Here is a 23347-nt window from a genome sequence, read left to right as displayed (position 1 = left end):
TCATCTCTTCATATGAGTGCAGAAAAGCACACAGATATTCTGATGAATTTTCACGAACAGAACACATCCATGTAACCAGCATCTAGATCAAGAAAAAGAACATGCCCCGCCCACCAGAACCCCAGGTCCCCTCCTGGCCACCATCCCCCACTCAAGCAGAACCACTGGCCTGACTTCTAACACCAGAGGTTGGTTTGACCTGGGTATTTTTTTTTTTTTTAATTCCCCCTTGACTTCATTTCTTTATTTGCAATATAGGGATCTTTTTAAAAAATGTTATTTATTGGGGCGCCTGGGTGGCACAGCGGTTAAGCGTCTGCCTTCGGCTCAGGGCGTGATCCCGGCATTATGGGATCGAGACCCATATCAGGCTCCTCCGCTATAAGCCTGCTTCTTCCTCTCCCACTCCCCCTGCTTGTGTTCCCTCTCTCGCTGGCTGTCTCTATCTCTGTCGAATAAATAAATAAAATCGTTAAAAAAAATGTTATTTATTATGGTAACACATATATTTTTTAAAAAGTTGCCATTGAAACCATTTTTAGGTGTACATTTAGTGACATTAATTATATTCACGATATTGTGCGACCATCATCACTATCTGTTTCGAAAGCTTTTCCATCACCCCAAACAGACCCTGAACATATGTGTCTGTTTATACCACAGTTATCCATTGTATTGTCGAGAGACACTGGTTTGTTTGGCTATCACAAATGGTACTTAAAAGAGTACTTAATAGTATTAATGCTGTTATGTGGTTTTTTTCAACATCACAAAGCAATTAACTCAATTCTGACATCATCTACCTGGAGATAGCGTGGGAGCCCACAGGTAAAGGGCTCAGTCCTGCAGGACGGCCCTCCCCCACGGGCTCCGCTGCACGTGGCAAGTCCGAGCTGTTAACTGTGCTTCAGATCCACAGGCCATACATCAGAGGTTCTAACAGCCGCTTCCTTGGGTTGGATTATTTTGCTAGAGCCACTTACAGACCTCAGAGAAACATTTTCCTTCCTAGATTATCAGTTTATTGTAAAAGGATCTAACTCAGAAACAGAAGAGACGCAGAGGGCAAGGCATGGGGAAGGGGTGAAGCTCTCAGAACCCTGTGCTTCTGGGGTTTTATGGAGACTTCATTACATAGGTGTGGTCCGTTAAATCATGGGCAGTTGGTGATTGAATGCAGTTGCTGGCCTCTCTTCCTTTGCTGGAGGTTGGGTGGGGGGATGGGGTGGAACTAAACTTTCCAAGTCTCTAATCACTGATTGGTTTCTCTGGGGGTTTTCCAAAAGTCACGTCATTAACATAACAAAAGACACCTTGTAGCTCCTATCACTTAGGAAATTCCAAGACGTGTGCCAGGAACCTTGAAGAAGACCAAACATAAATTTCTTATTAGAAATCACAGTATCACAGCGCTGTATAAATATTCGTACACATGCCTTTTCGTGAACAGGTGCATGCATATTTGCTGAGTCTACCTCTAGGAGTGAAGCTGCTGGGTCAGGGAGTGTGCGTACGTTCAGCTCTCACAGATGATGCTAGACCATTTTCCAAAGTTGTGCCGTTTGTATTCCTATCAACAGGGTATGAGAGTTCTGGTTGGTCTGCATTCTTGTCAACGCTTGATAGTGGTTTTCTTCTTTTCTTTTTCTTTTTTTTCATTTCAGCCCTTCTGGTGGGTTAATAGTGGTCTTGCATTGTCGTTGTAATCTGAATTTCCCTAGTGGTTAATAGAGTGTGTTTGTTGGTCCCTGGGGTATCCTTTTTTTAATGAAGTGCTGACCAAGTCATGTATCCATTTTCCTTTTGGATCATCTGCTTTTTCGTCTTATCGTTCTGTAGAAGTTCTTCATATATTTTGGATACAAGTCTTCAGTTGGATGTGTGGATTGCAAGGATCTTCTACTCTCTGGCTTCCTGTTTATTCTCTTAGTGGTGTCTGGTGAATGGATGCTCTTAATTTTTAAAGCACTGCTTTCTAAAGTAATTTTTGAAAGGTTTGTTTACAGTGTTATTTAACACTTGCAATTGTGAAGTCATCTCCCCAGGAAAAATACGAAATCTGTGTTAAATGTCTTTGCCTCCTTTTCTCCCTCCCAAACTCCTTCTGCTGGGTGTCCGCCATAAACATCCCAAATTAGAATTCGCTGAGGTCATTTCAGGCTATTGTGTCTTCTGCAAATAGTACTTCCTTGTTTAAAATAAAGGAATCAGAAAACTTCAGGTAATGGGAGAGACTTTATCAAAACTTGTATAGAAAGACTCCTTTTCTGAGAGATTTGTTTGGAATGAAAAAATGTATTCCGGAATGGCTGGTCTGTATAGGAGTGTTTGTGGTTCCACTGTTGTAACAGAAAAATGCTGAAAATACCCAAATATCCTAATTATGGTATCTTCATTCAGTGGAATACCAAAGAGCAGTTTAACAGACAAGCCGTATTTATGCATAAGAATATAGACTTTAAGGGGTGCCTGGGTGGCTCCGTCAGTTAAATGTCTGCTTTTGGCTCAGGTCATGATCCTGGGGTTCTGGGATGGAGCCCACGGTCTTCCGGCTCCCTGCTCATTGGGGAGGCTGCCTCTCCCTCTCCCTCTGACCCTCCTCCCAGCTCCTACTCTTGCTCTCTCTCTCTCTGAACAAATTTAAAAAATCTTTAAAAAATAAAAAAAGAATACAGACTTTAGAGGGGGAAAGGCCGGGAGTGGGAGAGCGTGTGTGATAAACCCTGTGTACCCGTCCCTTGTATATGCAGTCTGCTGGGAAGAAATCACACCAGTGGCAGCAAGGGGGTGGGGATGCAGAGATGGAAGGGTGAGTCACATGCCTTTGCAAATTATTTGGGACATTCAAAATATTTTTTAACCCACGGCCATCTATTATTTATTCCAAAAAAAATTATTTAAAAATTTGAAAAATATGAAATGTGGAAACTTGAAATACTTTTTTCAAAGATTTTATTTATTTATTTGAGAGAGAAAGAGTGCACGTGCACAAGGAGAGGGAAGGGGCAAAGGGAGAGGGGGAAGCAGACTCCCCATTGAGCAGGGAGCCCAACTCAGGATCATGACCTGAGCCAAAGGCAGACACTTAACCAACTGAGCCACTCAGGTGCCCCATGAAATACTTGCATCCTAAGAAATACACGCAGTCATTTTGTCTGAGCCCTGAATGGTTCCCTTCCAATCTATCAAATTCTCTCTGCCCCCTTACTATTGGAGTAAGGACCAGGGTGAGGGCTAACCATAGGGGTGTCTCCCTTTGGGACTTTACTCTCAGCAACAGGGGACCCAAAGCATGGCAAACTCAGGGCCGGTTTCTCCATAAGGCACAATGGGCACAGTGCCTAGGGTCCACAATTGTTCTAGAGGCCCATGGAAATGTTTTAATTTATTTAAAATCACTAGAAAGGAGCGCCTGGTGGCTTAGTCGGTTAAGCGTCTGCCATTGGCTCAGGTCATGATCCCCAAGTCCCAGGATCGGGCCCTGAGGTGGGCTCCCTGCTCAGCGGGGAGTCTGCTTCTCCCTCTGCTCCTCCCCCTACTTGTGCTCTCTCTCTCTCTCAAGTAAATAAATAATTATAATCTTTAAAAAATAAATAAAATAAAACCACTAAAAAAAAAGAGACTACAATCCAGCCTGGATTATAGTTGTCTTTATACCAATACAGTCATAAAATATTATTTTATACAATTATGGGGGTATATATATATATTTTTTTTTTTCAAGGAAGGGGGCTCATGATGGCATAAAAGTGCCTAGAAAGTCATAAAGTGGCCCTAGCTACATAGTAAATAATTTGGGGACCGGATGGTCTCTGATGTGACTGAACCCTTCCCCTGCCATAGACAGCACAGTAGTTCCCCCCTTAGCCCCCCACCCCGGGGGTGGTGCCTGAAATCGCAGATAGAAGTGAGCCTGTATATACTATGTTTTTTCTATACATACATGCCTATGATAAAGTTGTTTCTTTTAAGATTAAAAAAAAAAATTTAAGTAATCTCTACACCCAACTTGGGGCTCAAACTCACCATCCCGAGATCAAGAGTCACACGCCCCACCGACTGAGCCAGCCAAACACCCCCAAGTTTAATTTATAAATCAGGCACAGTAAGAGATGAAGAACAGTAACTGATGATAAAATAGAGCAATTGTAACAAGATACTGTAATAGAAGTTATGTGAATGTGCGCTCTCTCTCTTTCCCTCGTCTTACTGGGCTGTGCGCATCCTTCTTCTCGCAATGATGCCAGATGATAAAATGCCTGCATGAGGACAAGGGGGAGGCCAATGACACAGGCGTTGAGATGCGGCAGCATCAGGCTGCTGTTGACCTTCTAACAATTCCAGAGGGAGGATCGTGTACTTCCGGACCGCGGTTGACCTCGGGTAACTGAGGCTGCAGAAAGCGAAACCGCGGAGAAGGGGGGGATGGTTGTACACATTCGGCAAGGAGTGGCCGCGTTCCAACAAAACTTTATTTACAAAAACAGGTGGGGGCCAGGGTTTGGTCAAGGTCACGCTCTGCTCTGAGGGCGGGTCTGTTTCTGCACGTGTTAATGAGTACATGGACTGGGAGAGGGGGATTGCCACCAGGTCTGGTCCCCGTCTGGTGGTTGAGTTGGGGTGGGGGGGGCAGTTTGCAGGTCACCCTAGCCCCCAACCTGCAGAGTGGCCTTGAGCCAGTTGCTGCCCCTGCCGGGCCTCGGCTCCCTGTCTGTAAGGTGGAGGCAGTACCTCCCATTTGCTGGACAATGAGGAGACCGTGAAATGGCACAGGGGACATGGAAGGGCCTGGAATAGGAAAAGGAGATTCCCACCGGGCAGCTCAGGGCAGAAACGGCCAGCTTCCCAAAGGCCTGGCAGCCTAGGGAACACACTTTGGCAGAGGAAAGAAGGAGGTGAGGGCAGCCAACAACGTGACCCGAAACACAAACAGTCCCCAAAGAAGGACCGAAACTCTCAGGTTGGTGAAAACACGCTTGTCAGGTTTTTGTCCTGCCTCGGAGTGGGACTGGGGGAAGGTGCTGCAGGCCGGGTTCCATTGGCAGTGGCCAGGAGTGGCTGGGCATGGGTCCAGACAAGGGTTTCCCGGGCGCACCCGTGTGCAGTGCGTGGTCAGCCTGGACGCCCGCTCTGAAACTGCCGCTCGCACCTCAGGGAGGGAGCCCCACGTTCCTGTCTCTCCCAGGGCTGTGCTGTGGCCAGCTCAGGGAAAGCTCTGCTGTGTCCTGGAAGGGCGGTTTGGAAGCATCTATTAAAAATAGACAACACCCATTTCCAGGGGTCCGGGGAATTGACCTTCTCTCCAATGTATCAAACGGAGCTCTGGCAGGATACAGAATTCACGCCAGGCAGTCTTCATGACTTACACGGTGTTGTCAGGTGTCACTGGACGCTGCGAGGGAAGATGCTAGACTAGCCCGGTGGGGTGACAAAGCTACCCAGAGCCCAGAGGTCAAGGGGAGGGAGAGCATCACCTGAACTGAGTGCGAGGGTCTGCTGTCGGGGAGCTGTTTACCGCTGCCAGATCCTCTGAGGGGAAGCCAAGCAGGGATGGGGTGAGTTGGGGGAAGGTACCCAGCCTTCCTTCTCTTCTGCCCTTCAGACAGACACCCTTTGTTGGTAGAACAGAGGCCAGAGGGCAAGCGAGCCTGCCAGGAAGTGTCGTCGTGGGGCCAGGCTCCCAGGGCAGGTGGAGCAGAGCAGAGATGTCTGGCCAGGGGCATGTGAAGAAAAGCCTGGAGAAATGCTCTCGAGCATGCACAGGGAGGCGGGTACGGGAACAGCACCGGGGTCTGTAACATGAACACGTTAGGGGCAGCCTGTTGGTGGAGGGAATTGTCTTGAAAATCGATTACGCCCAGACTGCGTCGGTCAGCCAGGGCCCGGGAGCCTTTAAGCTGCAGAGCTGACTTCACCCTGACATCGTCATGATTTAACACACACGGTTGTGTTTTGCTTCGCCTATGTGTCCAGTGCGGGGGTGGGGGTGGGGAGGTGCGTTCTCTGCTCCACACAGTCACTCAGGGAGGGACTCAGCTGAGGCAGGCTCTTCCATCTTAGAAGGCCCCCCCTTCTCCACAAGAGGCTTCAGGGATCAGCCCTCCAGGGGAAGGGAAAGAGGATTGAAGCCCTTCTGCGCGAGCTGCCTCTCACCAAAGTCCCACCTGCTGCTTCTACTGACAGCCCTGCCTACGGAGGAGGTGGGGCCGCCTTCCTGTACCCTCAGGGAGGACAGGGGACCTTGCCATCCTTACCCCTAGTAATCTCTTCTGCACAAAATGGAGAGCACTCAAAGGAACAAGGTCGATCTGGACATGCTGACGTGGAAAGGCGTCCAGGACATAATACTGGGTGAAAACACCAGCTGCCGAACACTGCGCACGATATAACATTTATGTTAAGTGAACAAATCGGTCATAAAACAAACACTACCTCGATGATGACTATATAGATATAGTCTATAAATGCACGGAAGTGGTCTGGAACGACCAACACCACACTGAAGGAGCCGTGACCTCTGAGCAGTAAGAAGGTTCTGGACTGTAGCCTTATCTGCAGTGTTTTCACTTTCTACACAGAGAGTGGATGCATATAGTGCAGGCGAGTAATCGAGTGAGGGCTGGGACCACCGTCCTCCAGGGACCACAGGACCGTCTCTGAGTCCGACTCTGCCACTAACTTTCTTTGGGACCCTGGGCAAACCATGGTGCCTTTTTGGACCTCAGTTTCCCCAATAGGAAATAGACCAGATGCACTTGAAGGCCCCTTTCTGATACGCTATGGTGCTAATTTTCCTTCTCCTCTGGCCTCTGTCCTCTGTGGTCTGTAGCAGAGCCCTCCCCCAATGCCCCTTCCCTCTCCCCACCCCCACCCCCCTGTCCCTGCCCCGCGGCCGGATTCCACACTGCGGCCACATGGACGATTTCCAGAATCACCATTTATGTAAACATGGTTGCATGCCGTTCCGTCAAAGAATACGCTGCATCTTATTTAACAAATGTCCTGTTACTGGACCCTCTGGTTGCTTCCAGTTACTCCCACTGCAAATAAAGGCGAATGAACATTTTTGCGCACAAAGGTCTTCTCGTGTTTTGAAAATAGACTTCCTTCTTATTGGTTCCCAAACTGCTCGATGCATTTATGAAACTGAACAAGATCACGTGTTTGCAAAGCCTTCTGTTAACTTGTACGTTCACCTGGATGTGAGGGAAAGTGAGTGGGGCTGTGCGTCGTGGGACCTGGCAGACCTTGGTGAGCAGGGCATTGTGGCTGAGGACAGCGTGTCTGGGCTCCTAGAGTTGTCACTCTGTTCCCAAGTTGTTATGTTCTTACTGAGCCCCAGACTTTGGTGACGAAGAACTGGATTAAGTGATGGTTGTGTTTGGCTGTATTTTTCTCAGTTACAAATCACAGAAATTCCAACTTAAATGATTGACTGAAGACAGTATTTATTGGCTCTTGAAAGAAAGTAAGGGTATTGACGTCAGGTCGGGCTGTATCCAGGGGCTCAAACAATGTCATCTTTCTGTCTTGTGTCTCTGTTCCCTTAAACGTTGCTCGGTTTCCAAGCAGGCTCTTCCCAGGTATGACTTGGACCACTGCCCAACCCTAGTAGGAATGCAGGAAGCACTAGGGGACTCACTCCACCTGGTTCTCACCTGTCCTTACAGCTGGGGGGAAGGGCAGCCTTTCTGCAGGTCATAAAATGAGCGCGGGAGAGGGCTGGCTCTCTAAAGGGAAAATCAAGGTGTGCATCTAAGAAACAGGTGGATGGGTGCCAGGTGGGCAACGCCACTGGTGCTGCCAGAGTAAGTGGGGCCTCACGTTTGAATCCCCATCTTACGGGAAGGGCTGATTGCCCATGGAAGTGGCCAGTCAGAGCTGGGCTCTCACCCTGGATTTCTGAGCCCTGATCCTGGACTTTTCCTGACTCATCCCACTACCCCTTCTCTAATGCCCCTTACGAATGTTCTGGGGTCTGCTCCTGCCATCCCACAGCCTAGCGCAGTCTGCTGGTGTGGGGTGTCTGTGTGGCCAGCCTCCCCATCAAATGATGTGTCCCCTCCTGGTATCTGGGAACAAGGGGAGGACAGGAGCACAGCCCCTTCCCCCCCATATCCTGCCCGCCCGGGAAACTAAGTTCTGTTCTCTGGGACCCATTCCTCCATGGGTGACATCACCTGCACACAGAACTCCTTGTCTGCAGAATGGTTTCCTCTCCATTAGGAACTGAGTAAAAGGCTCTGGTGGGGAGCTGGGAGTAGGGACAGGGAAAGAACCTTATACACATCAGGAGGGGCTAGAGGGGGATTCTGTCTAAGCAATGAACACAGCTGGCATGGATATCCTCCTGGAACCAGCATGGCTCCAGAGAACTCAGAGCACTGACTAGGGCCAGTACCCATTTTTGTCCAGCCCTCAATTTGCCCATCTGGACATGAGGGGCTTGGGCTGAGAACTTTGTAGCTCTAAAACAAATTGCTTAACAAAGGGCCAATTTCCTTACAATATAAAGAGTTCCTATAAATCAATAAGAAGAAACACCCTGAAAGAAAACTGGGCAGTGGGCATGAGCAGACAATCCTCACCTCCCCTAAAAAATTCCCAAATTGTGCAAATTCAGCATCAGTTAACAGACTACAAGTAAAACCAACAAAGCAATATTACTTTCACTAATCATGTTGATAAAAATGATCTCATGGGGGGCGCCTGGGTGGCACAGCGGTTAAGCGTCTGCCTTCGGCTCAGGGCGTGATCCCGGCGATCTGGGATCGAGCCCCACATCAGGCTCTTCTGCTATGAGCCTGCTTCTTCCTCTCCCACTCCCCCTGCTTGTGTTCCCTCTCTTGCTGGCTGTCTCTATCTCTGTCGAATAAATAAATAAGATCTTTAAAAAAAAAATGATCTCATGGGGTGCCTGGGTGGCTCAGTTGGTTAAACTGGCTGCCTTCTGCTCAGGTCATGATCCCAGGACCCTGGGATTGAGCCCTATGTCATGTAGGGTTCTCTGCTCAGTGGGAAGCCTGCTTCTTTCTCTCCCTCTGCTTCTCCCTGCCCCCACCCTCTCTCAAATAAATAAATAAATAAAATCTTTAAAAAAACAAACAAAACCAAAAACAGACAACAACAAAAATGATCTCATACCTAGTGTGTGTTGGGGGGGTTGGGGACAGGGGGATGGGTGCTCAGCCACTTGAAGGAGATGCTACTTTCTTTCTAAAGAGTAATTTGTCACTATGTAGTAAAAGTCTTAGAACATCATGGGCTGGTGATTTCACTTCTAGGACTCTCTCTGAAGGCAAGAATCCTGGATGTTTGCAAAGGTAGTTTATCAAAATATACAGTCGCCGGAGAAATATTGTAAAATCAGAGCTCATGCTTCCTTCCTCCTCACCCCTTAAAATACTCTAAAGCCTTCTTGTCAGGCTTAGAATAAATCCAACACTTGACTCCATTGCCTGGACCTGTCCCCACACCTCCCCTTTGTCATGCTGCTTGTCTCCTTTCTGTTACTTAAACACTGCAGGCGTGGTCCAGCCTAAGGATCCTTGCACAGCCTATTCCCTCTGCCTGGGATGCCCGTCTCCCTCAAGTGTGAGTCCCACGAGGGAAGGTCTCTGTGTTATTCAGTGCTGGATCCTTGGCCTGACTCCTGACATCAGCAGACATTTATTGAATAAATGAAGAGTCAAGAGCATGAGCTTTTGGGTCAGAAGCAGGTGTGGGCTTGAGTTCACCACTGATTAGCTGTGTGACCTTGAGCAAATTCCTTCCCCTCTCTGAGCCTTGTGCTCTTCTGGTATGAAGTGGAAACAGAAGAACTACCCTTTGAAGTTCTTATCAAGATCAACTATAGTAAAGCATATAACGCCTGGTGCAGAGTGAGCCCTTGAGAACTATTAGCGATAATTATGGATGCTTCTAAAATACTATCTGTAATTGTCTGGCGGTGGGTTGAGGGAACTCCTCTGGGGCATCTATTGAATGCATTTACCAAAAGAATGTCGTAGGAAACAATCTGTGGACACAAAAAGGGGTTACAGGTATATACCGTTTACTCACTTCTTTCATCATTATGGGCATATAATGCATGCTTAAAAAAAATGCAAGGAACCGACAAGGTAAAAGTTTTCTCCATCTAACGTTTCTCATCCAAAGCTCATGCTATATGAAATGGGAAAGACAGGTAAAAAAAAAAACACATGCCTGGTATGAACTCACTTTTTAAATATAAACTATGTTCATATATACTCATAAGGGAAAGCCTGTGGGTTTACATTCAAATGTTAGGACTATTTGGCGGGAGAGTAGAAATATTTCGTCGTCATCTTTGTCTTTTCTGTGGTTTCTGATTGTCCTCGATGGCTATGTATTACCTTTTGCAACCTGGAAAAGTCAGGGAACAGTCAACTGAGCCTCCCCAACTCCCTACACTTGCCACCATCTGGCTCCTTGATTTCCGGGGCCTGGTGGGAAGACTCAGGTGCCCCATGTTGTCTTAGGCAGCGTTACTGAGGCTGGGGGGTTGTGTCAGGGACCCGAGAGAGAGCCCTGGTTCTCAGTAAACATTCAAGGGTTGGAGAGATGGGTGCTTTGTGGCCATGGGGTTTGGCGCTATCCTGTGAAGAGTCCTAGATGGGTGAAAAGAATGCGTTAAGCTAAGCACAAGTTTGGAACCCTGGGCATTAGTCAGGACAAAAATCTAAGAAGTCAAGACCAAAACCAGTAACAGCTCACACTGGCTTAAGAAATAAAGGGAGTTTATTGGTACATGTCACTGAAAGCCGAGGGCCCTAGAGCTTCAGGCATTGCTGGATCCAGGTACTCCAGTGGTGCCTTCCAGAATCTTCAAGGCTCTGTTTCCCTCTGTGCTGTCCCTGCTCTGAGGCAGGCTCTCTGCATGTAGTGGCAAGATAACCCATTAGCTGCTTCAGGCTCCTGCTCCAGTAGCTCAGCAATCCTGGCAGACACAGGGCTTCTCTCTCCCAGGGGCTCCAGAGAAAGTCCCAGGAAGGCCCTGATTGGCCCGGCATGGGTTTTCTGCCCACCCCTGAACCATGAGCTAGGATGCTGATTGGCTGGTCCTGGGTCACAAGATCATCTGGCCACCAAGGGAATGGGGTCAGCTCTACCAGAATCCGAGGCCTGAGAGGGAGGGAGGGGTTGTTCTCACAGGACAATGGGGGGCTATTTGCAGAGGGCAGAGCTCCACTCCACGGTCTGTGCTCTATGAAGCACAGACATGCCCTTTATCTGGAAGGCAGGATTCATCACAGCACCCTGCCCTCAGCTCTCCAAAGAGCAGAAGAGGGAGGTCGCATGTGGGGGTGCGGCAGGGAGAGGAGTAAAAGACTGTGGGGTGGGGTGGGGGTGGGGGTGGGGAGGTGGAAGGGAGTCCTGCCTGAAAACGGGAAGACCAGTCAGGGTCAGCGAGGGATGGTGGCCAAATCAGCCCCCTTCCAGACCTCAGTATCCCCATCTGTACAGAGAGGTTGATCTGACCGGAGCCTGCAGGTTTTAGGATGGTGCTGTGTGTTTTTGATGAAGGTATTGGGGTATAACTGCCTCTCCCTTTCCAGTGACTTGGAACGATTTCTTAATGGAATCCAGTTTATTGCTGTGATCCATGCTGGCAGGGGACTGATACCGTTTTTTCCAGGAGGGGCCTTTTAGCCTGGCTGGAAGTGAAGGGGAGTTTGGCGGCTATTTCTGGCAGACTGAGGTGGGTGAACAGTGTGGGGGTGGGAGGTGTCAGGGGCCCCTGGGAAGAAACCTGAGTCAGGGTCTGGGAAGAAGGGCTGGTGCCAAGGGCTAGGAGGGGCTCGGCAGCTGGGAGGGGAGCTGGTGGGACAGGAATATCCCTCCTCCCGGCACCTGTCCCCAGGCTCCTCGACCTTTGACCACATTCCACAAACACTCCTGGAGAGAAAGGCAAGGAGGGAAGCTTCCTCAGTGCCCATCAGGTACACCTGCACCTAAAATAGAGATATTAGTGACAAACTATTTGGAGTCTGACATGGGCCAGGGGCTGTTCTAAGTGTTTATTTACAGGGCTTCGCTCGGTCAGGCCTCACAAGCATATGAGATATGCATGCTGTTAGCCCCATTCTACACATGGGGGAATCTGGGCTCAGAGACAGGAAGTACCCTGCCCAAGGACACACAGCTCATGAGCAGTGGAGCCACGGTTAGCAGCTGAGTGCCTGTAAGGATGGGAAGGCTACCATTTGCAATGATGTGGGTGGAGCTAGAGCGTATTATGCTAAGTGAAATAAGTCAGTCAGAGAAAGACAAATACCATATGATCTCACTCATATGTGGAATTTGAGAAAGAAAACAACCGAACATATGGGAAGGAGGGAAAGAAAAAAAGAGAGACGGAAACAAGCCGTAAGAGACACTTAAAGATGGAGAACAAACTGAGGGCTGCTGGAGGGGAGGGAGGTGGGGGGTGGGCTAAATGGGTGACAGGCATTAAGGAGGGCACTTGTTGGGATGAGCACTGGGTGTTGTATGTAAGTGATAAATCACTGAATTCTACTCCTGAAACCAACATTGCACTGTATGTTAACTAACTAGAATTTAAATTAAAAAAAAAAAAAGGCCAGCTAAGCTTGAAGACAAGGAATGGTCAGGACATGAGTGCTGGGTGAGCCAGAGGAGAAAGGGAACTCAACTATCTTGAGGAGGGAGGGTGGGAATCTGGAAAAGGCAAGCCTTCATCTGGGCCTTGAAGGATCTATACAATTGAGACAGCATGAAATGTGCAAGGAAGGGTTTTCCAGTAGGAGGGAACAGAATAAACAAAGGCATAGAGGCAAGCCAGGGCAGGGGACAGCTGGGACAGGGCAAGCAGCCGGGCAGGGGCCTCTACCAGTGTTTTGTGAGTCACAAAACCACTTGAGCAGTGGGGTGAGGGTGGTACTACTGTGCCCTGAAGGTGCCTTGAGGCCTGGAATCTCTGGCATTTTCTGAGAGAGCCGAGGGGTGGCTGACCCCTACCCCCTCGAGTGGTGTCACGAATTGGAGGGTAAAGCCTGGCAGCCTTGGGCCCCAGAGGCAGGACTGGACGTCGGACCTATGTGGAGGAGTCCACTGTAGTCTGGGAGGCTGTGGATGGACAGGAAGCCGGCCATTCCTTCCCGTGAGCCAGAGAATGGCCTCTGTGTGAGCCACAACAAAAAGGCTTTTCTGCCAAGTCAGAGGGGGAGGAAGCGGCCAGCTTGGCCCCTGCCCCAGCCTGAAAGCGGGCTCTGTTGGTGGCCCTGGGGTCTTCGAGGCCTAGAATGTGTGGGGAGGGAAGACCAGGGTGGACAGGGGCCTCCTCATCGTTGTCTCTATTCTCCAGCAGCACCAGCAGGCTCCAGCAGGGTGAGCTGGGGCCTAGCTGCTGTGCAAGTCAATCTGTCTGGGTTCTTCTCCTGTCTCTATCATGGCCATGTCCTAGCTGTGTGACCTTGGCCCAGTCACTTGACCTCTCTGAGCCCCACTTTTCTCATGAGTAAAATGTAAGTGGGGGAGTGTGCAAGTCAACGGGGGTCGCAGTCGCCCATCGAGCACTTGCCGAGTGCCAGGCACCGTGGCTGGCACAGTACAGCCACCCATCCTCCGTTCACCCCCCCAGTGGCCCATGCGGCAGGTCGCGTTACTCCCGCCTCTGAGATGTAAGCACCCGGGGCATGGGGCCAAAGCCCAGGATGTTTTAGACTCTAAAACCCCAAGCTGTGCAAATAAGAGGAAAAAAGGCTGGAAGAAACACGCCAAACTGTCAACACTGGCCTGGGGAATGAGACGACTCCTCTTTTGCTTCTTTTTGTGTATCTGTTAAGTCTTAATGATCTTACTTGGGAATCGGCAAGGTGGGGGCTGTGGGGCCCATGGTGAGTCTAGGTGCAGCCACATTAAGCAAAACCAATTTAAAGATGCAGATTCCTGTTAATCCTGGGGGGGCACAGGGGGTGTCAAGTCTCAAGGCAGGGCTCTCTGGGGCTGGGGGAGGCAGGGCTAAGGCCTGACACCCAAACCTCAGAGACCTTTGCACCCGCGGGCTCACCAGATGGGCTGTTCCTTCAGCTGCTGGGTCGCTCTGAGATTCTACCAGAGAGCTTGGGGGTGGAAGTCTCCTCGGGCGATTTCCTGAGAAGCCGAGGCCTTCTCTGCCAAGTCTCTTCCCTGGCCCGGGTTCTGAGGAAGAGCTCGGTGAGAGGTCTCATATCCTCTCCTTTTTCGTCCCTGTGCCCCCACTTGCCTGGTGACCTCTGGGCTTCTGGGCGACCCTAAGGCTTCAGGCAGAAGGCAGACCTGGGTGTGGCCCTGTGGCTTCTGCCACAAGAAAGCTGACAAGATGGTGTCTGCCCCGGACCCCCATGCTGCCCGCCAAGGCCCCTGTGTGTGTGTGGGCTCACGGGCCATTTCCTAGCTGAGCCTGAGAGGCCTTTGGGGCTTCTGAGCGCCAGCATTTCCTACTCTCCTCAGCCAGTTTTCAACACAAAGAGAGGAAAGGGTGGGATCAAGGGGGCTGGGGAGGAGGTGTGCAGTTGAGGGGAGGGTGGGGCCTGGAACAGGTTGAAGGACCCTGCCCCAGCTATTGTAGAGGCCTGGCCTGCTCCATGGTTGGGGTGGAACCCCACTACAGCTGACCATTGCATTTCTGGGGGTGCAGGCCAGTGCCCAATAGCTTGGCCGAGAGGATGCATGTGGGGTCCAAGGCTTGCCAGCCGTGCCCAGACCCCAGGGGCAGTAAAGCTTCAGTCTCCTGCTCTCCTGGGCCTCATCTGCAGGCTGCCCAGGGTGAGATTTCCTGCTTCTTCAAAGATGACAAGGCCGATCTTGGGTGCCCCCTCCCCCCAGCAGAGCATGTGCCAAGGGGACCTCTCCAAATCCAAAGTGGTACCACTTCTAGTCTCTTGCCTCCAAGCTGGGTCTTCAGGCCACCCAGAACCCAGTCTGGGTGAGTGGAAGGAGGGCTGGCCGGCCTGGCCTGGTGTTCCCACCCCTCCTAGACATGTACTGCGTGTGGGAAGCTGGGATGCCCTTTCTCACTGTGCATGAATGTCCAGTAAATTCTGCGTTTTCTCTGCCTCACCTCAGCAGGGCCAACCCTGGTCTCCTGCCCCACTTGCCTCTGGTCTGTGGAGGGCAGTCACCCCTCACTCTTCCTCTGAGCTCTGCCCCTCCCAGGGCCACTGGGAAGGAACCCCGTAGAACTGGGAATAAGGTCTCTTCAGCATGGAGGGCAAGTGCCCTAATAGCAGCGTGGACTCACTCCTGTCCCCCGCAGCCCCTCCAGCCTTAGGCTCCAGCCCAGGGCCCCTGACAAAGGAGGCCACACTTGCCGGCTGTACAATTTAATCAGTGCAGAGTATTTACAGAAAGAACTGTATGGGGGTGGACACTGCCCTCCACCCCTCATCCCTTGGCTGGCTCTCCGGGTCTGAGGACGGAGCGGGGAGCAAGCCGCCGGAGCCTGCTCCAGGCCAGCCCATGGGATGCCTCTCCCTCCAAGGGTCTCAGGGGTCTGGGTGGCGAACCCACTTGCTCAGGGCTGAGGGGAAGCAGAGGGGAAGGAGCCGGCTGTACAGTACCATTTCCACAGCAGCCTTGCCTCCTGCTTACTTTGGGAAGGAAAAGAAGGAGGAGGCATCCCGGCCCTTGGGGCTGAGCCAAGGAGAAGGGGAGTCTCCAGACCACAGTGGCTCCTTTGGGGGCTCCACAGCCGCATCCCACAAGTCTGCATGAGGGGATGAGCTGCTGGCCTCTCTCCACCAGTGTCCCTCTTCCCAGAGCCCTGGTGGACAGGGAGCTAGAGGGGAGGAACCCGTAAGCCTGGTGCATGGTGGGCTGTGGGCACCCAGCAGCACCCTGTCTTCCTGGGACAGCTAGGAGCCAGGCAGCTGGTGCCTGAGGTTGGTGGGGTTCCGAGACCCCTGAGGATGGTGGTGTGGGTGAGGGAGAGTGGGAGGAAGCCCAGGGAAGGAGCCCAGGGTGGTCATAGCTCAGAGAGGGGTGGACGGGGGCTGGAAGCCCAGCCTGGGGGGTGAGGCCCCTAGGTGGAGGGGCCTTGGCAGACCCCCTTTGGTCCTTGGTAAGGCAGGCCCAGGGCCTCTTCTGCAGAGAGGGGAGGAGGTGTGGGCTCAAGGGGTATGTGGGAGCTGGGGACTATGGGCCGCTCGGCTGGCCAGGGCCAGAGTAGGCGTCTTAGGCATGAGAAGCTGGGTAAGGGGTTGAGAGGGGTGGGTGGGGAAGGAATCAAAACTCCACATGACTCATGGCCAGTAGGCCACCTCACCCTTCTGTCCCCTGTGGCCTGGGGCTGCCCCTGGGTGAAAGCTCTTCCCAAGGCAGAGATCCAGGTGGGTGGAGACCAGTCAGGCCCCACCAGTCTCCAAAGCCAGCTCAGGCTGAGGAGGGCCCGGAGCGGGAAGGAGCCTCAGAAACCCTTTAGCCACTTTCCAGCTGGGCCTTCTGACCCTCTGCTCCTCTGGCTGTGGCCAAGCCGGAGGTGTTGTTGGGCGGGGGGCTCACTCCCTGTCCGGAGCAGAACTACATTTAGAAAGCTCTAACCCCTGCTGAGGGACCGCTGCTCCTGGTCGCAAAGTAGAAACAAATACTCAATTAGTGTGCAAAAAAAAAAAAACAACCACCCAAACCTGGGCATAAATAAACAATGGGGCAGGGCTGGCAGGGATGTCAGAGGGCCCGGAGGGGCCCCCACCCAGGGGCTGAGGGAGCCCCAGGAGGCTCTGGCCGGGCGCCCCCAGGAGCCGTCTGAGAACACAGGCCCCGCCAGCCCCGGCGCCCGTAGCACCGAGAGGAGCAGGAGAGCGGCGGCGGGTCAGACCCACTCCTGCAGGGAGCGCTTGCAGTAGAGCAGCACGCGGGGCGCGCCCTTGCGCTGCATCTGCACCAGGGCGTAGGTGAGGCCCAGCACGCAGAGCAGCAGCAGCAGCGGCGGCACCAGCACCAGCACCATGTTCCCCGTCCGCGCGACCTCCTCCAGCTGCACCACCACGCGGCTGCCCCCGTCCTCGTCTGTCCCCTCGCCGCCGCCCGCGCCGGCCTCTCGGCCCTCCTCGCCCTCCTCGCTGTCCCCGCCCGCCCCGGGCTCTGCATCCCCGTCAGGGTTGAAGGGCGGACGGGCCACATCGGGCCATCGGGGTCCCGTGTCCACGTGCTCTTGGCAGCCCATGAAGTCCCGCAGGATGGATTTGGGGTAGCCTGGCTCCATCCGCAGGCGGTCATTGTCAAACTTCCAGTACTTGGTGCCCTTGTAGAAGTACGTGTAGGCTGCGGAGGGCAAGCAGGGATGCGTGCTGTCAGGCCGCAGACCCTCAAAGAAGACCAGGACATGCTGAAGGTGCCCGGCGTTAAAATACCCCCCTTCTCACCTGCTGGCCTGAGCACTTTCAAATCGGCCCTCTCTCAACATACAGGAGCCAGACCGGGCTCAAAGAGGGGCGGGTTGGGGTCAAGGGCCTGACTATGCTTCCAGCGCTTCCTGGCTGGGCTGCCATTGACTGGGACGGTGCACGGAAGGGTCTTGCAGCCCGCTGGGCCCGCGGTGACACTCAGGGGGCCCTGCTACCCTGTCCCAGGATTGGCTCCACCCCACACCAGAGAGGCCGGTGTTTTACTCAAGGCCGCACAGCTACCCTGCAGCTTGGCCTGGAACAGAGCCCAACGCTGCCTTGGACAGCCTCTGCGGCCTTGGGCACCTTGCCCACGTCCCATCAGCCCCAGGAAGGGTCAAGTCTGAACTATGGGTGAGTCTTTACTCTGCTGGACACACTGAGATCAGAGTGATGCCATCATACACAGACATACAGAGATGCACGTGACTGCCTAAGCCCCGGCAAAGCCAGCAGGGTCTACCTTGAGCCCAAAGACCCAGAACCTGAGAACCAAGACTAATGGTTTTTCTTAAGGTCGCCAGAGACCCCACTGGAGAAATAAAAGCCACAGCTCCCTGTTGCCCAGTTATAGTGACAGAGGTCAAGCTTCCTTTCCAGGCAGGAAAGTGGGCACACTGGGAGGACCCTTGCCCCCCATCGCCCTGGGCCAAGCTCACCGCCCTCGGGCTTCAGGCTCCCTCTGGGCTGCCCAGGCCTAGCTGGACTCTGCAGGGAGCAAGGCCGTCCCAAGTGCCAGCTCTGGACACAGGCAGACCTGGGTTGGACTCGACTCCCCAACTCCCTTGCGATGGGACTTGGGGCCCTTTACTCAAACTCTCTGATTTAGTTTGTCTGTAAAAAGAGGATGGAGACAATGCAGGAAGGATCGGAGAGTCATGCTCTGGAAGCCCCCAGCCCAGGGCCTGACACAGCGGTGTCCCCCATACCTGCCATCGCAATCCTGGTGAATCCGGGGGGGGGGGTTGGTGAGTGCTAGGCAGACTGCAGGGGGTTGGCCCGGGTACCTGCATCGTTGCTCAGGAAGGCCCCTTTGGGGGAGGTAGGGATCCCTTGCCAGACACTGATGGGCTTGGGGTAGCCGGGGTCTCCACGCTGTGTCTCCTCATTGAAACGCCAGTACCTGTGACAGAAGCACTGGGCTGTGGGTTCTCTCTGGGTAGGAGAGGTTGGACTGGAGCCTTCTCCCTTTGGGGAAGGGGTTGCTCACCTGTCCTCTTGGAAGAAGAAGGTGTGGCCTGTGGGTTCCCACCAGATGGCTGTGTCGATGCGGTCGTAGGGGATGCCCAGGCCATAGCTGGTCAGTGGCTGAGGGTAGCCGGGCTCCAGGTTCGCTTCTCGGAAGAGCCAGTAGCGGTCACCTGTAGGAGTGGGAGGTGGATGAGGATGGGCCTGGGGCTGGGGGGGGTACATAGGGGGGGTACAGGGAATCTGACCTTGGGCCCACAAATCTGTTCACACCTACGGCCACACTCATCACACACACACACACACACATTCTCTCTCACCACACATACACAGAATCATACATACCCTTGCACGCAGGACAGGCACTGACCCCTATACACACCCAAGACAACACACAACACAACTCACTTGCATGTCATACACACTTGGCACTCATGGGCACCTGCGACATACTCACTGACACATGTACAAGTCACTCACTCACACTTACATATATACCACGCAGGCACACTATATATGGCCTGCATTCCCACGTAAACATCCACCCCACCCCCAAACACAGTTCTTTTTTTTTTTTTTTTTTTTTTTAAGATTTTATGTATTTGACAGAGAGACAGCCAGCGAGAGAGGGAACACAGTCACGGGGAGTGGGAGAGAAAGAAGCAGGCTCCCAACAGAGGAGCCTGATGTGGGGCTCAATCCCAGGACTCTGGGATCACGCCCTGAGCCGAAGGCAGAGGCTTAACGACTGAGCCACCCAGGTGCCCCTTGGTTTTTATAGTTCTTGTACATAGAGAGGAAAGAGGCGGAGCCCTGCCTGGTCTCTGGGCCCGGTGGGGGGGGGGCTTTTCGCTGGGTTCAGGCCAGCGGGGGGCTGGGGACACGGTTGATCTGTCACGGGGTACTGCCCTTGAGGCCCTCCCCAGGGGGGCAGAACCCAGAGGGAGGCCTGGTGGTAGGGAGCTTCATTGTCCCTGCAGGCCAACCCCAGAAATCCTGCCCGAGTGGGCTCGGGAGATCTGTTCTTATGAGGAGGGGCTGCCGGAGGCACAAGAGGCAAGGAAGGAGGGAACCAATGCGGAGCCCCTGTGCTGCAGAGGACGGACAGTGGCCTCCAATCAGAGCAGCCTCTGGCCCCCAGGGGCTCGGGTGTCTCCTGGTTTCTGTCTACATCCCGCACCCCTGCCTTGACTCGTCTCCCCCCACAGTGGGCAATAGGATACTACATGCAATGTAGCCCTTTGCTCTCCTCCCTCAGGCCCGCTGGGTCAGAGGCCAGATCAGAGGATAGGGCAGGAAGGCTTCCCAGGCCTCCCACCTACCCCTACTTACCTTTAAAAAAGACAAAACGTCCATCTTGGCGCTCGTAGGCAGCACTGATGTCACTGGGCAGACCACGCCAGAAGTGCCCGATGGGCATGGGATAGTTGTCCAGGACACGGTTGTGCCGAACCCGCCAGAACCAGCGGCCCTGGGGAGGGTGTGGGTGTGAGTGGGCAGGGTAGGCCTCATCCTGGGAAAGGCCCCTCTTCGATCCACCCCTTCCCAGGTCAGGGAGATCGGAGGGGTAGCTCAGAAGCCCAGGGTGGCCCGGGGAGGGAGCCCTGGGCGGGGCATAGGCCCCTGCACGTCTGTGTCACCCTGGCCAAGCCCGTTGTCCCTCAGGCTGGTTTCTTCTTGGTCTAGGGTCTGATGGCTCCCCAGAAGCTGCTCAGTGAGGGAGGGCCGGGGATGCCTGGGCAACCAGGTGGGGAAAGGGTCCAGGAGTGGGATGTGGGGCTTGCTCTCCTGCTCTGAGACGGGGCCAAGGGGCTAGGGGAGGCATGGGTGGGGGCCAGACCTTGAACACGAACATCTCCCCACGCAGCATGGCTACTGTGTCAAAGTCCCCGTCGCAGATGTTGGGGCCGTACTGGTCAGGCCGTTCCGTGGCTCGGGGCTGGGCTGGGGGGCCTGGCTTTGGGGGCCGCTCTGGCTTCCCACCTGGGGGTGGTGGCTGGGGGGGCCTGGGGGGCCGATGGTCTGGCCGGCCCGGTCGCCGGGGAGTCACAGTAGGGAGAGGCCGGGTGGGCTGTGGCTGGCCATCCGGGGTGCCTGCAGAGTGGAGTGGGGGGGGAGTGGGAAGTCAGCAGATAGCCCCAGAACCCAGCCAGGATGCCAGGTTCTCCTACTCAGAACCGGGGGACCCTGGGGCCCCCAGCCTGGAGGGTCATGTGCCTCGGTGGTAGGCCTAACCAGGTGCAAGTCCCCGTCTGTCCCTAGCAGACCCTTCCCCCACGTGGGCCATCATCCTCAGGACCTCCATCCTCCTCCATACAGCCCCCTCCTCGACCTCCCCACACTGGACGTGGGTCACTGTGCCCCTGAGTCTGCTCCTGCCTCCACGTTCCCTTGGGGACATTCCCCTCAGGACACTAGCCTGCTTCAGTGTACCAGGAAGTAGTGGGCACATGCAGAGGAAAGAACGTGGCTCTGGGACCACTGCCGAGGGCCCATCTCATTGCCAGGTTGCCGGGGATACAGTAAGGGAATGTCTGTCATGTGTCCAGCAGGGCAGGTACCGCCAGCTCTAACAAGGGGCTCAGTGGGGCACTGAGCACAGGCCCTGACCCACAGAACTGGTCCTCAGGAGACCTTACCACTGGAGACCTTCTCGGGTGGGGCCTGGGTGGAGGGGGCACCACCTGCCTCAAAGCCACCGGGCAGTGATAAGCCAACAACACTCACTGGAGAGCCTGGGACAGGCTTGGGTTGGGAGCGAGAGTGGGAAGAACGGGGTCTGGGACCCCAGGGGCATGCCTAGTTTAATAAGAATACCACTGACCCTGAGGAGGAAAGGAGGGGTCACTGGGGGGCTTTGGGGACCCCAGCCTGGAGCCACCATGAGGGCCCCGGGCAAGGGCCAGGCCCTGGAGTCAGCCAACCCTGGGTGTGATTTCTAGCACCATCAGTTACTCAGTGATGTGGACAAGTCACTAATCCTCTCTGGGCCCGTTTCCTCATCTACAAAACTGGTACCTATGCCTCGTTGGGCTGGGAGTTGAGAGCCGGCGTGCAGAGCTTCCCGGCCGTACCCATGCTGCCTGCTCACCGTACAGCTGCTGGATGCCCCGGAGGTCGTCCTCGGGCAGCTGGAAGGTGTCCGTGTCCATCCACTGGTAGAATGGCGCCATGATGGCGCTGGGGTTGCTAGAGTGCTCCAGCCCTAAGGCGTGGCCCAGCTCATGCACTGCCACCAGGAAAAGGCTGTTCCCTGCAGTGGGGGCGGGTGGCACAGTCAGCTCTGGCCTGGCCCAGGCTCTGGACCCCCAAGGCCCTGTGGGCTGAGGCTATCAGAGAGCTGGCCCTTCTGCCAATCTTAGAAGAGGCTGAGCTGCTCTGACTGCTGTGCCTCAAGCTTCCCTACCTGGGAAATGGGTATGATGATCCCTTCCCTTCCCTATCACCCTTTGGAGATCACGGGACAAAAGACTGAGATGGAGGGTCAGTGCTCCAGAGAAATGTGCAGGGGAAACTCTCCCCTCCCAACCGCGTAGCTACTGAACCGGCTCAGAGGGCGATGCCCACCACCGGCTCTGCCTCCCCTGCCCTGCCCTGGCCAGGTGTCCTCACCATGCAGGTCTGTGCTGGAGAAGGTCCAGGGCTCATCTGCATCGAAATGGGTATCCCCGCCCAGACCAGGGCCAGGGAAATAGGCGTGGGCCAGAAAGCCCCCTGTGCCATCAAATGGTGAGCTGTCGCCATGGAAACCAGAGGCAAAGAGTACCATGATGTCGGCCTCCTTCTGCCGCCTCAACCGGATGTCCTCATAGGGCACCTCCTGGAAGACCAGGGGCGTGGCCTGCTCCCACACACGGAAGGCCCTTCGCACTGCCTCCAGCGAGTGGTACCATCCCAGCTTCTCTGTGTAGTTCTGGATGCTGCGGGTGGGCAGGGAGACAGGGAGTAAACCCAGGGCCTACTGGGTTCCACCGCCCACTGCTAGCACCCACTGGATGGGGGTGAAGACACATGGTCCCAAGAGACACGCTAAGATCTGAGCTGGTTCACAGACAGTGCCCGTCAATACCAACCATTCATTTACTCTGATGTGAGTTTGAAAAAGAGAACTAACACGTCAAACCTGGGAGTTCACGAGGATATCACTAAATAAGGTTGCACGGTGCCCAGTTAGCTTAAATAAGAAAACCATGAAGCAAATAAAAGAACAGGTGCCGTGTAGCTAAGAGAAAGAACTAGAGGGTTTGGAGACAAATGGCTGAGGTTTAGGAAACATGGGCCAAGCAGTTCTGGTTATTGGACTGCAGGGTCAGTCTGTCCTGAGTTCAAGGCCAGGCTCTGACATGATCTACATGACCTTGGGCAAGCGACTTCGTCTTTCTGTATTTTAGTTTTCTGCATCTGTAAAATGGGAAAAGGACAGTCGTGCTCTCATCCTGAGGAGCTGGGAGGAGAACATGAATAAGCTCATGGAGAACACGGGCCCTGAGTCTTCATGTGATAAAGGCAGGAGGAGGCCTGGTATTGCCCACATAAATCAGACTAAGCTTCTGTGTGCTGGACAGATCTCCTCCATTAAAAGCTGGTTGGGCCATGACTTCGCTCTGGGGGCCTGGGGTCTAAGTGGCCGCAAGAGCCGCTCTTCCTTGGGAGACAGAGCTGAGGGTGGGGCCATGGCTGGACTAAAACAGGAAGGGGAGCCCTTGGGGACTACCACGTGGCTCAGGGCTTGGCGGGGGGGGGGGGGGGGG

The 23347-nt window shown here is 53.9% G+C and overlaps 1 protein-coding gene across 1 annotated transcript in view; it reads right to left on the bottom strand.

Moving 5' to 3' along the window:
* Positions 1-15334: 15334 nt before the first annotated feature.
* The window catches only part of MMP15 (matrix metallopeptidase 15), a 21043-nt gene continuing 13030 nt past the window's right edge, over positions 15335-23347 (bottom strand). Inside the window, exons 4-10 of the mRNA XM_040633379.1 lie at positions 22209-22516; positions 21688-21849; positions 20437-20690; positions 19929-20067; positions 18619-18769; positions 18416-18531; positions 15335-17286 (exon numbers count right to left, since the gene is read on the bottom strand). Coding sequence (XP_040489313.1) covers positions 16835-17286; positions 18416-18531; positions 18619-18769; positions 19929-20067; positions 20437-20690; positions 21688-21849; positions 22209-22516 — 1582 coding nt within the window. The 3' untranslated portion in view covers positions 15335-16834. The remainder of the gene's footprint in view (positions 17287-18415; positions 18532-18618; positions 18770-19928; positions 20068-20436; positions 20691-21687; positions 21850-22208; positions 22517-23347) is intronic.

This window comes from Ursus maritimus, unplaced genomic scaffold (assembly GCF_017311325.1).
Source record: "Ursus maritimus isolate PB19 unplaced genomic scaffold, ASM1731132v1 scaffold_19, whole genome shotgun sequence".
Lineage (NCBI taxonomy): Eukaryota > Metazoa > Chordata > Mammalia > Carnivora > Ursidae > Ursus > Ursus maritimus.
This window is presented reverse-complemented; position numbering and strand designations above follow the sequence as displayed.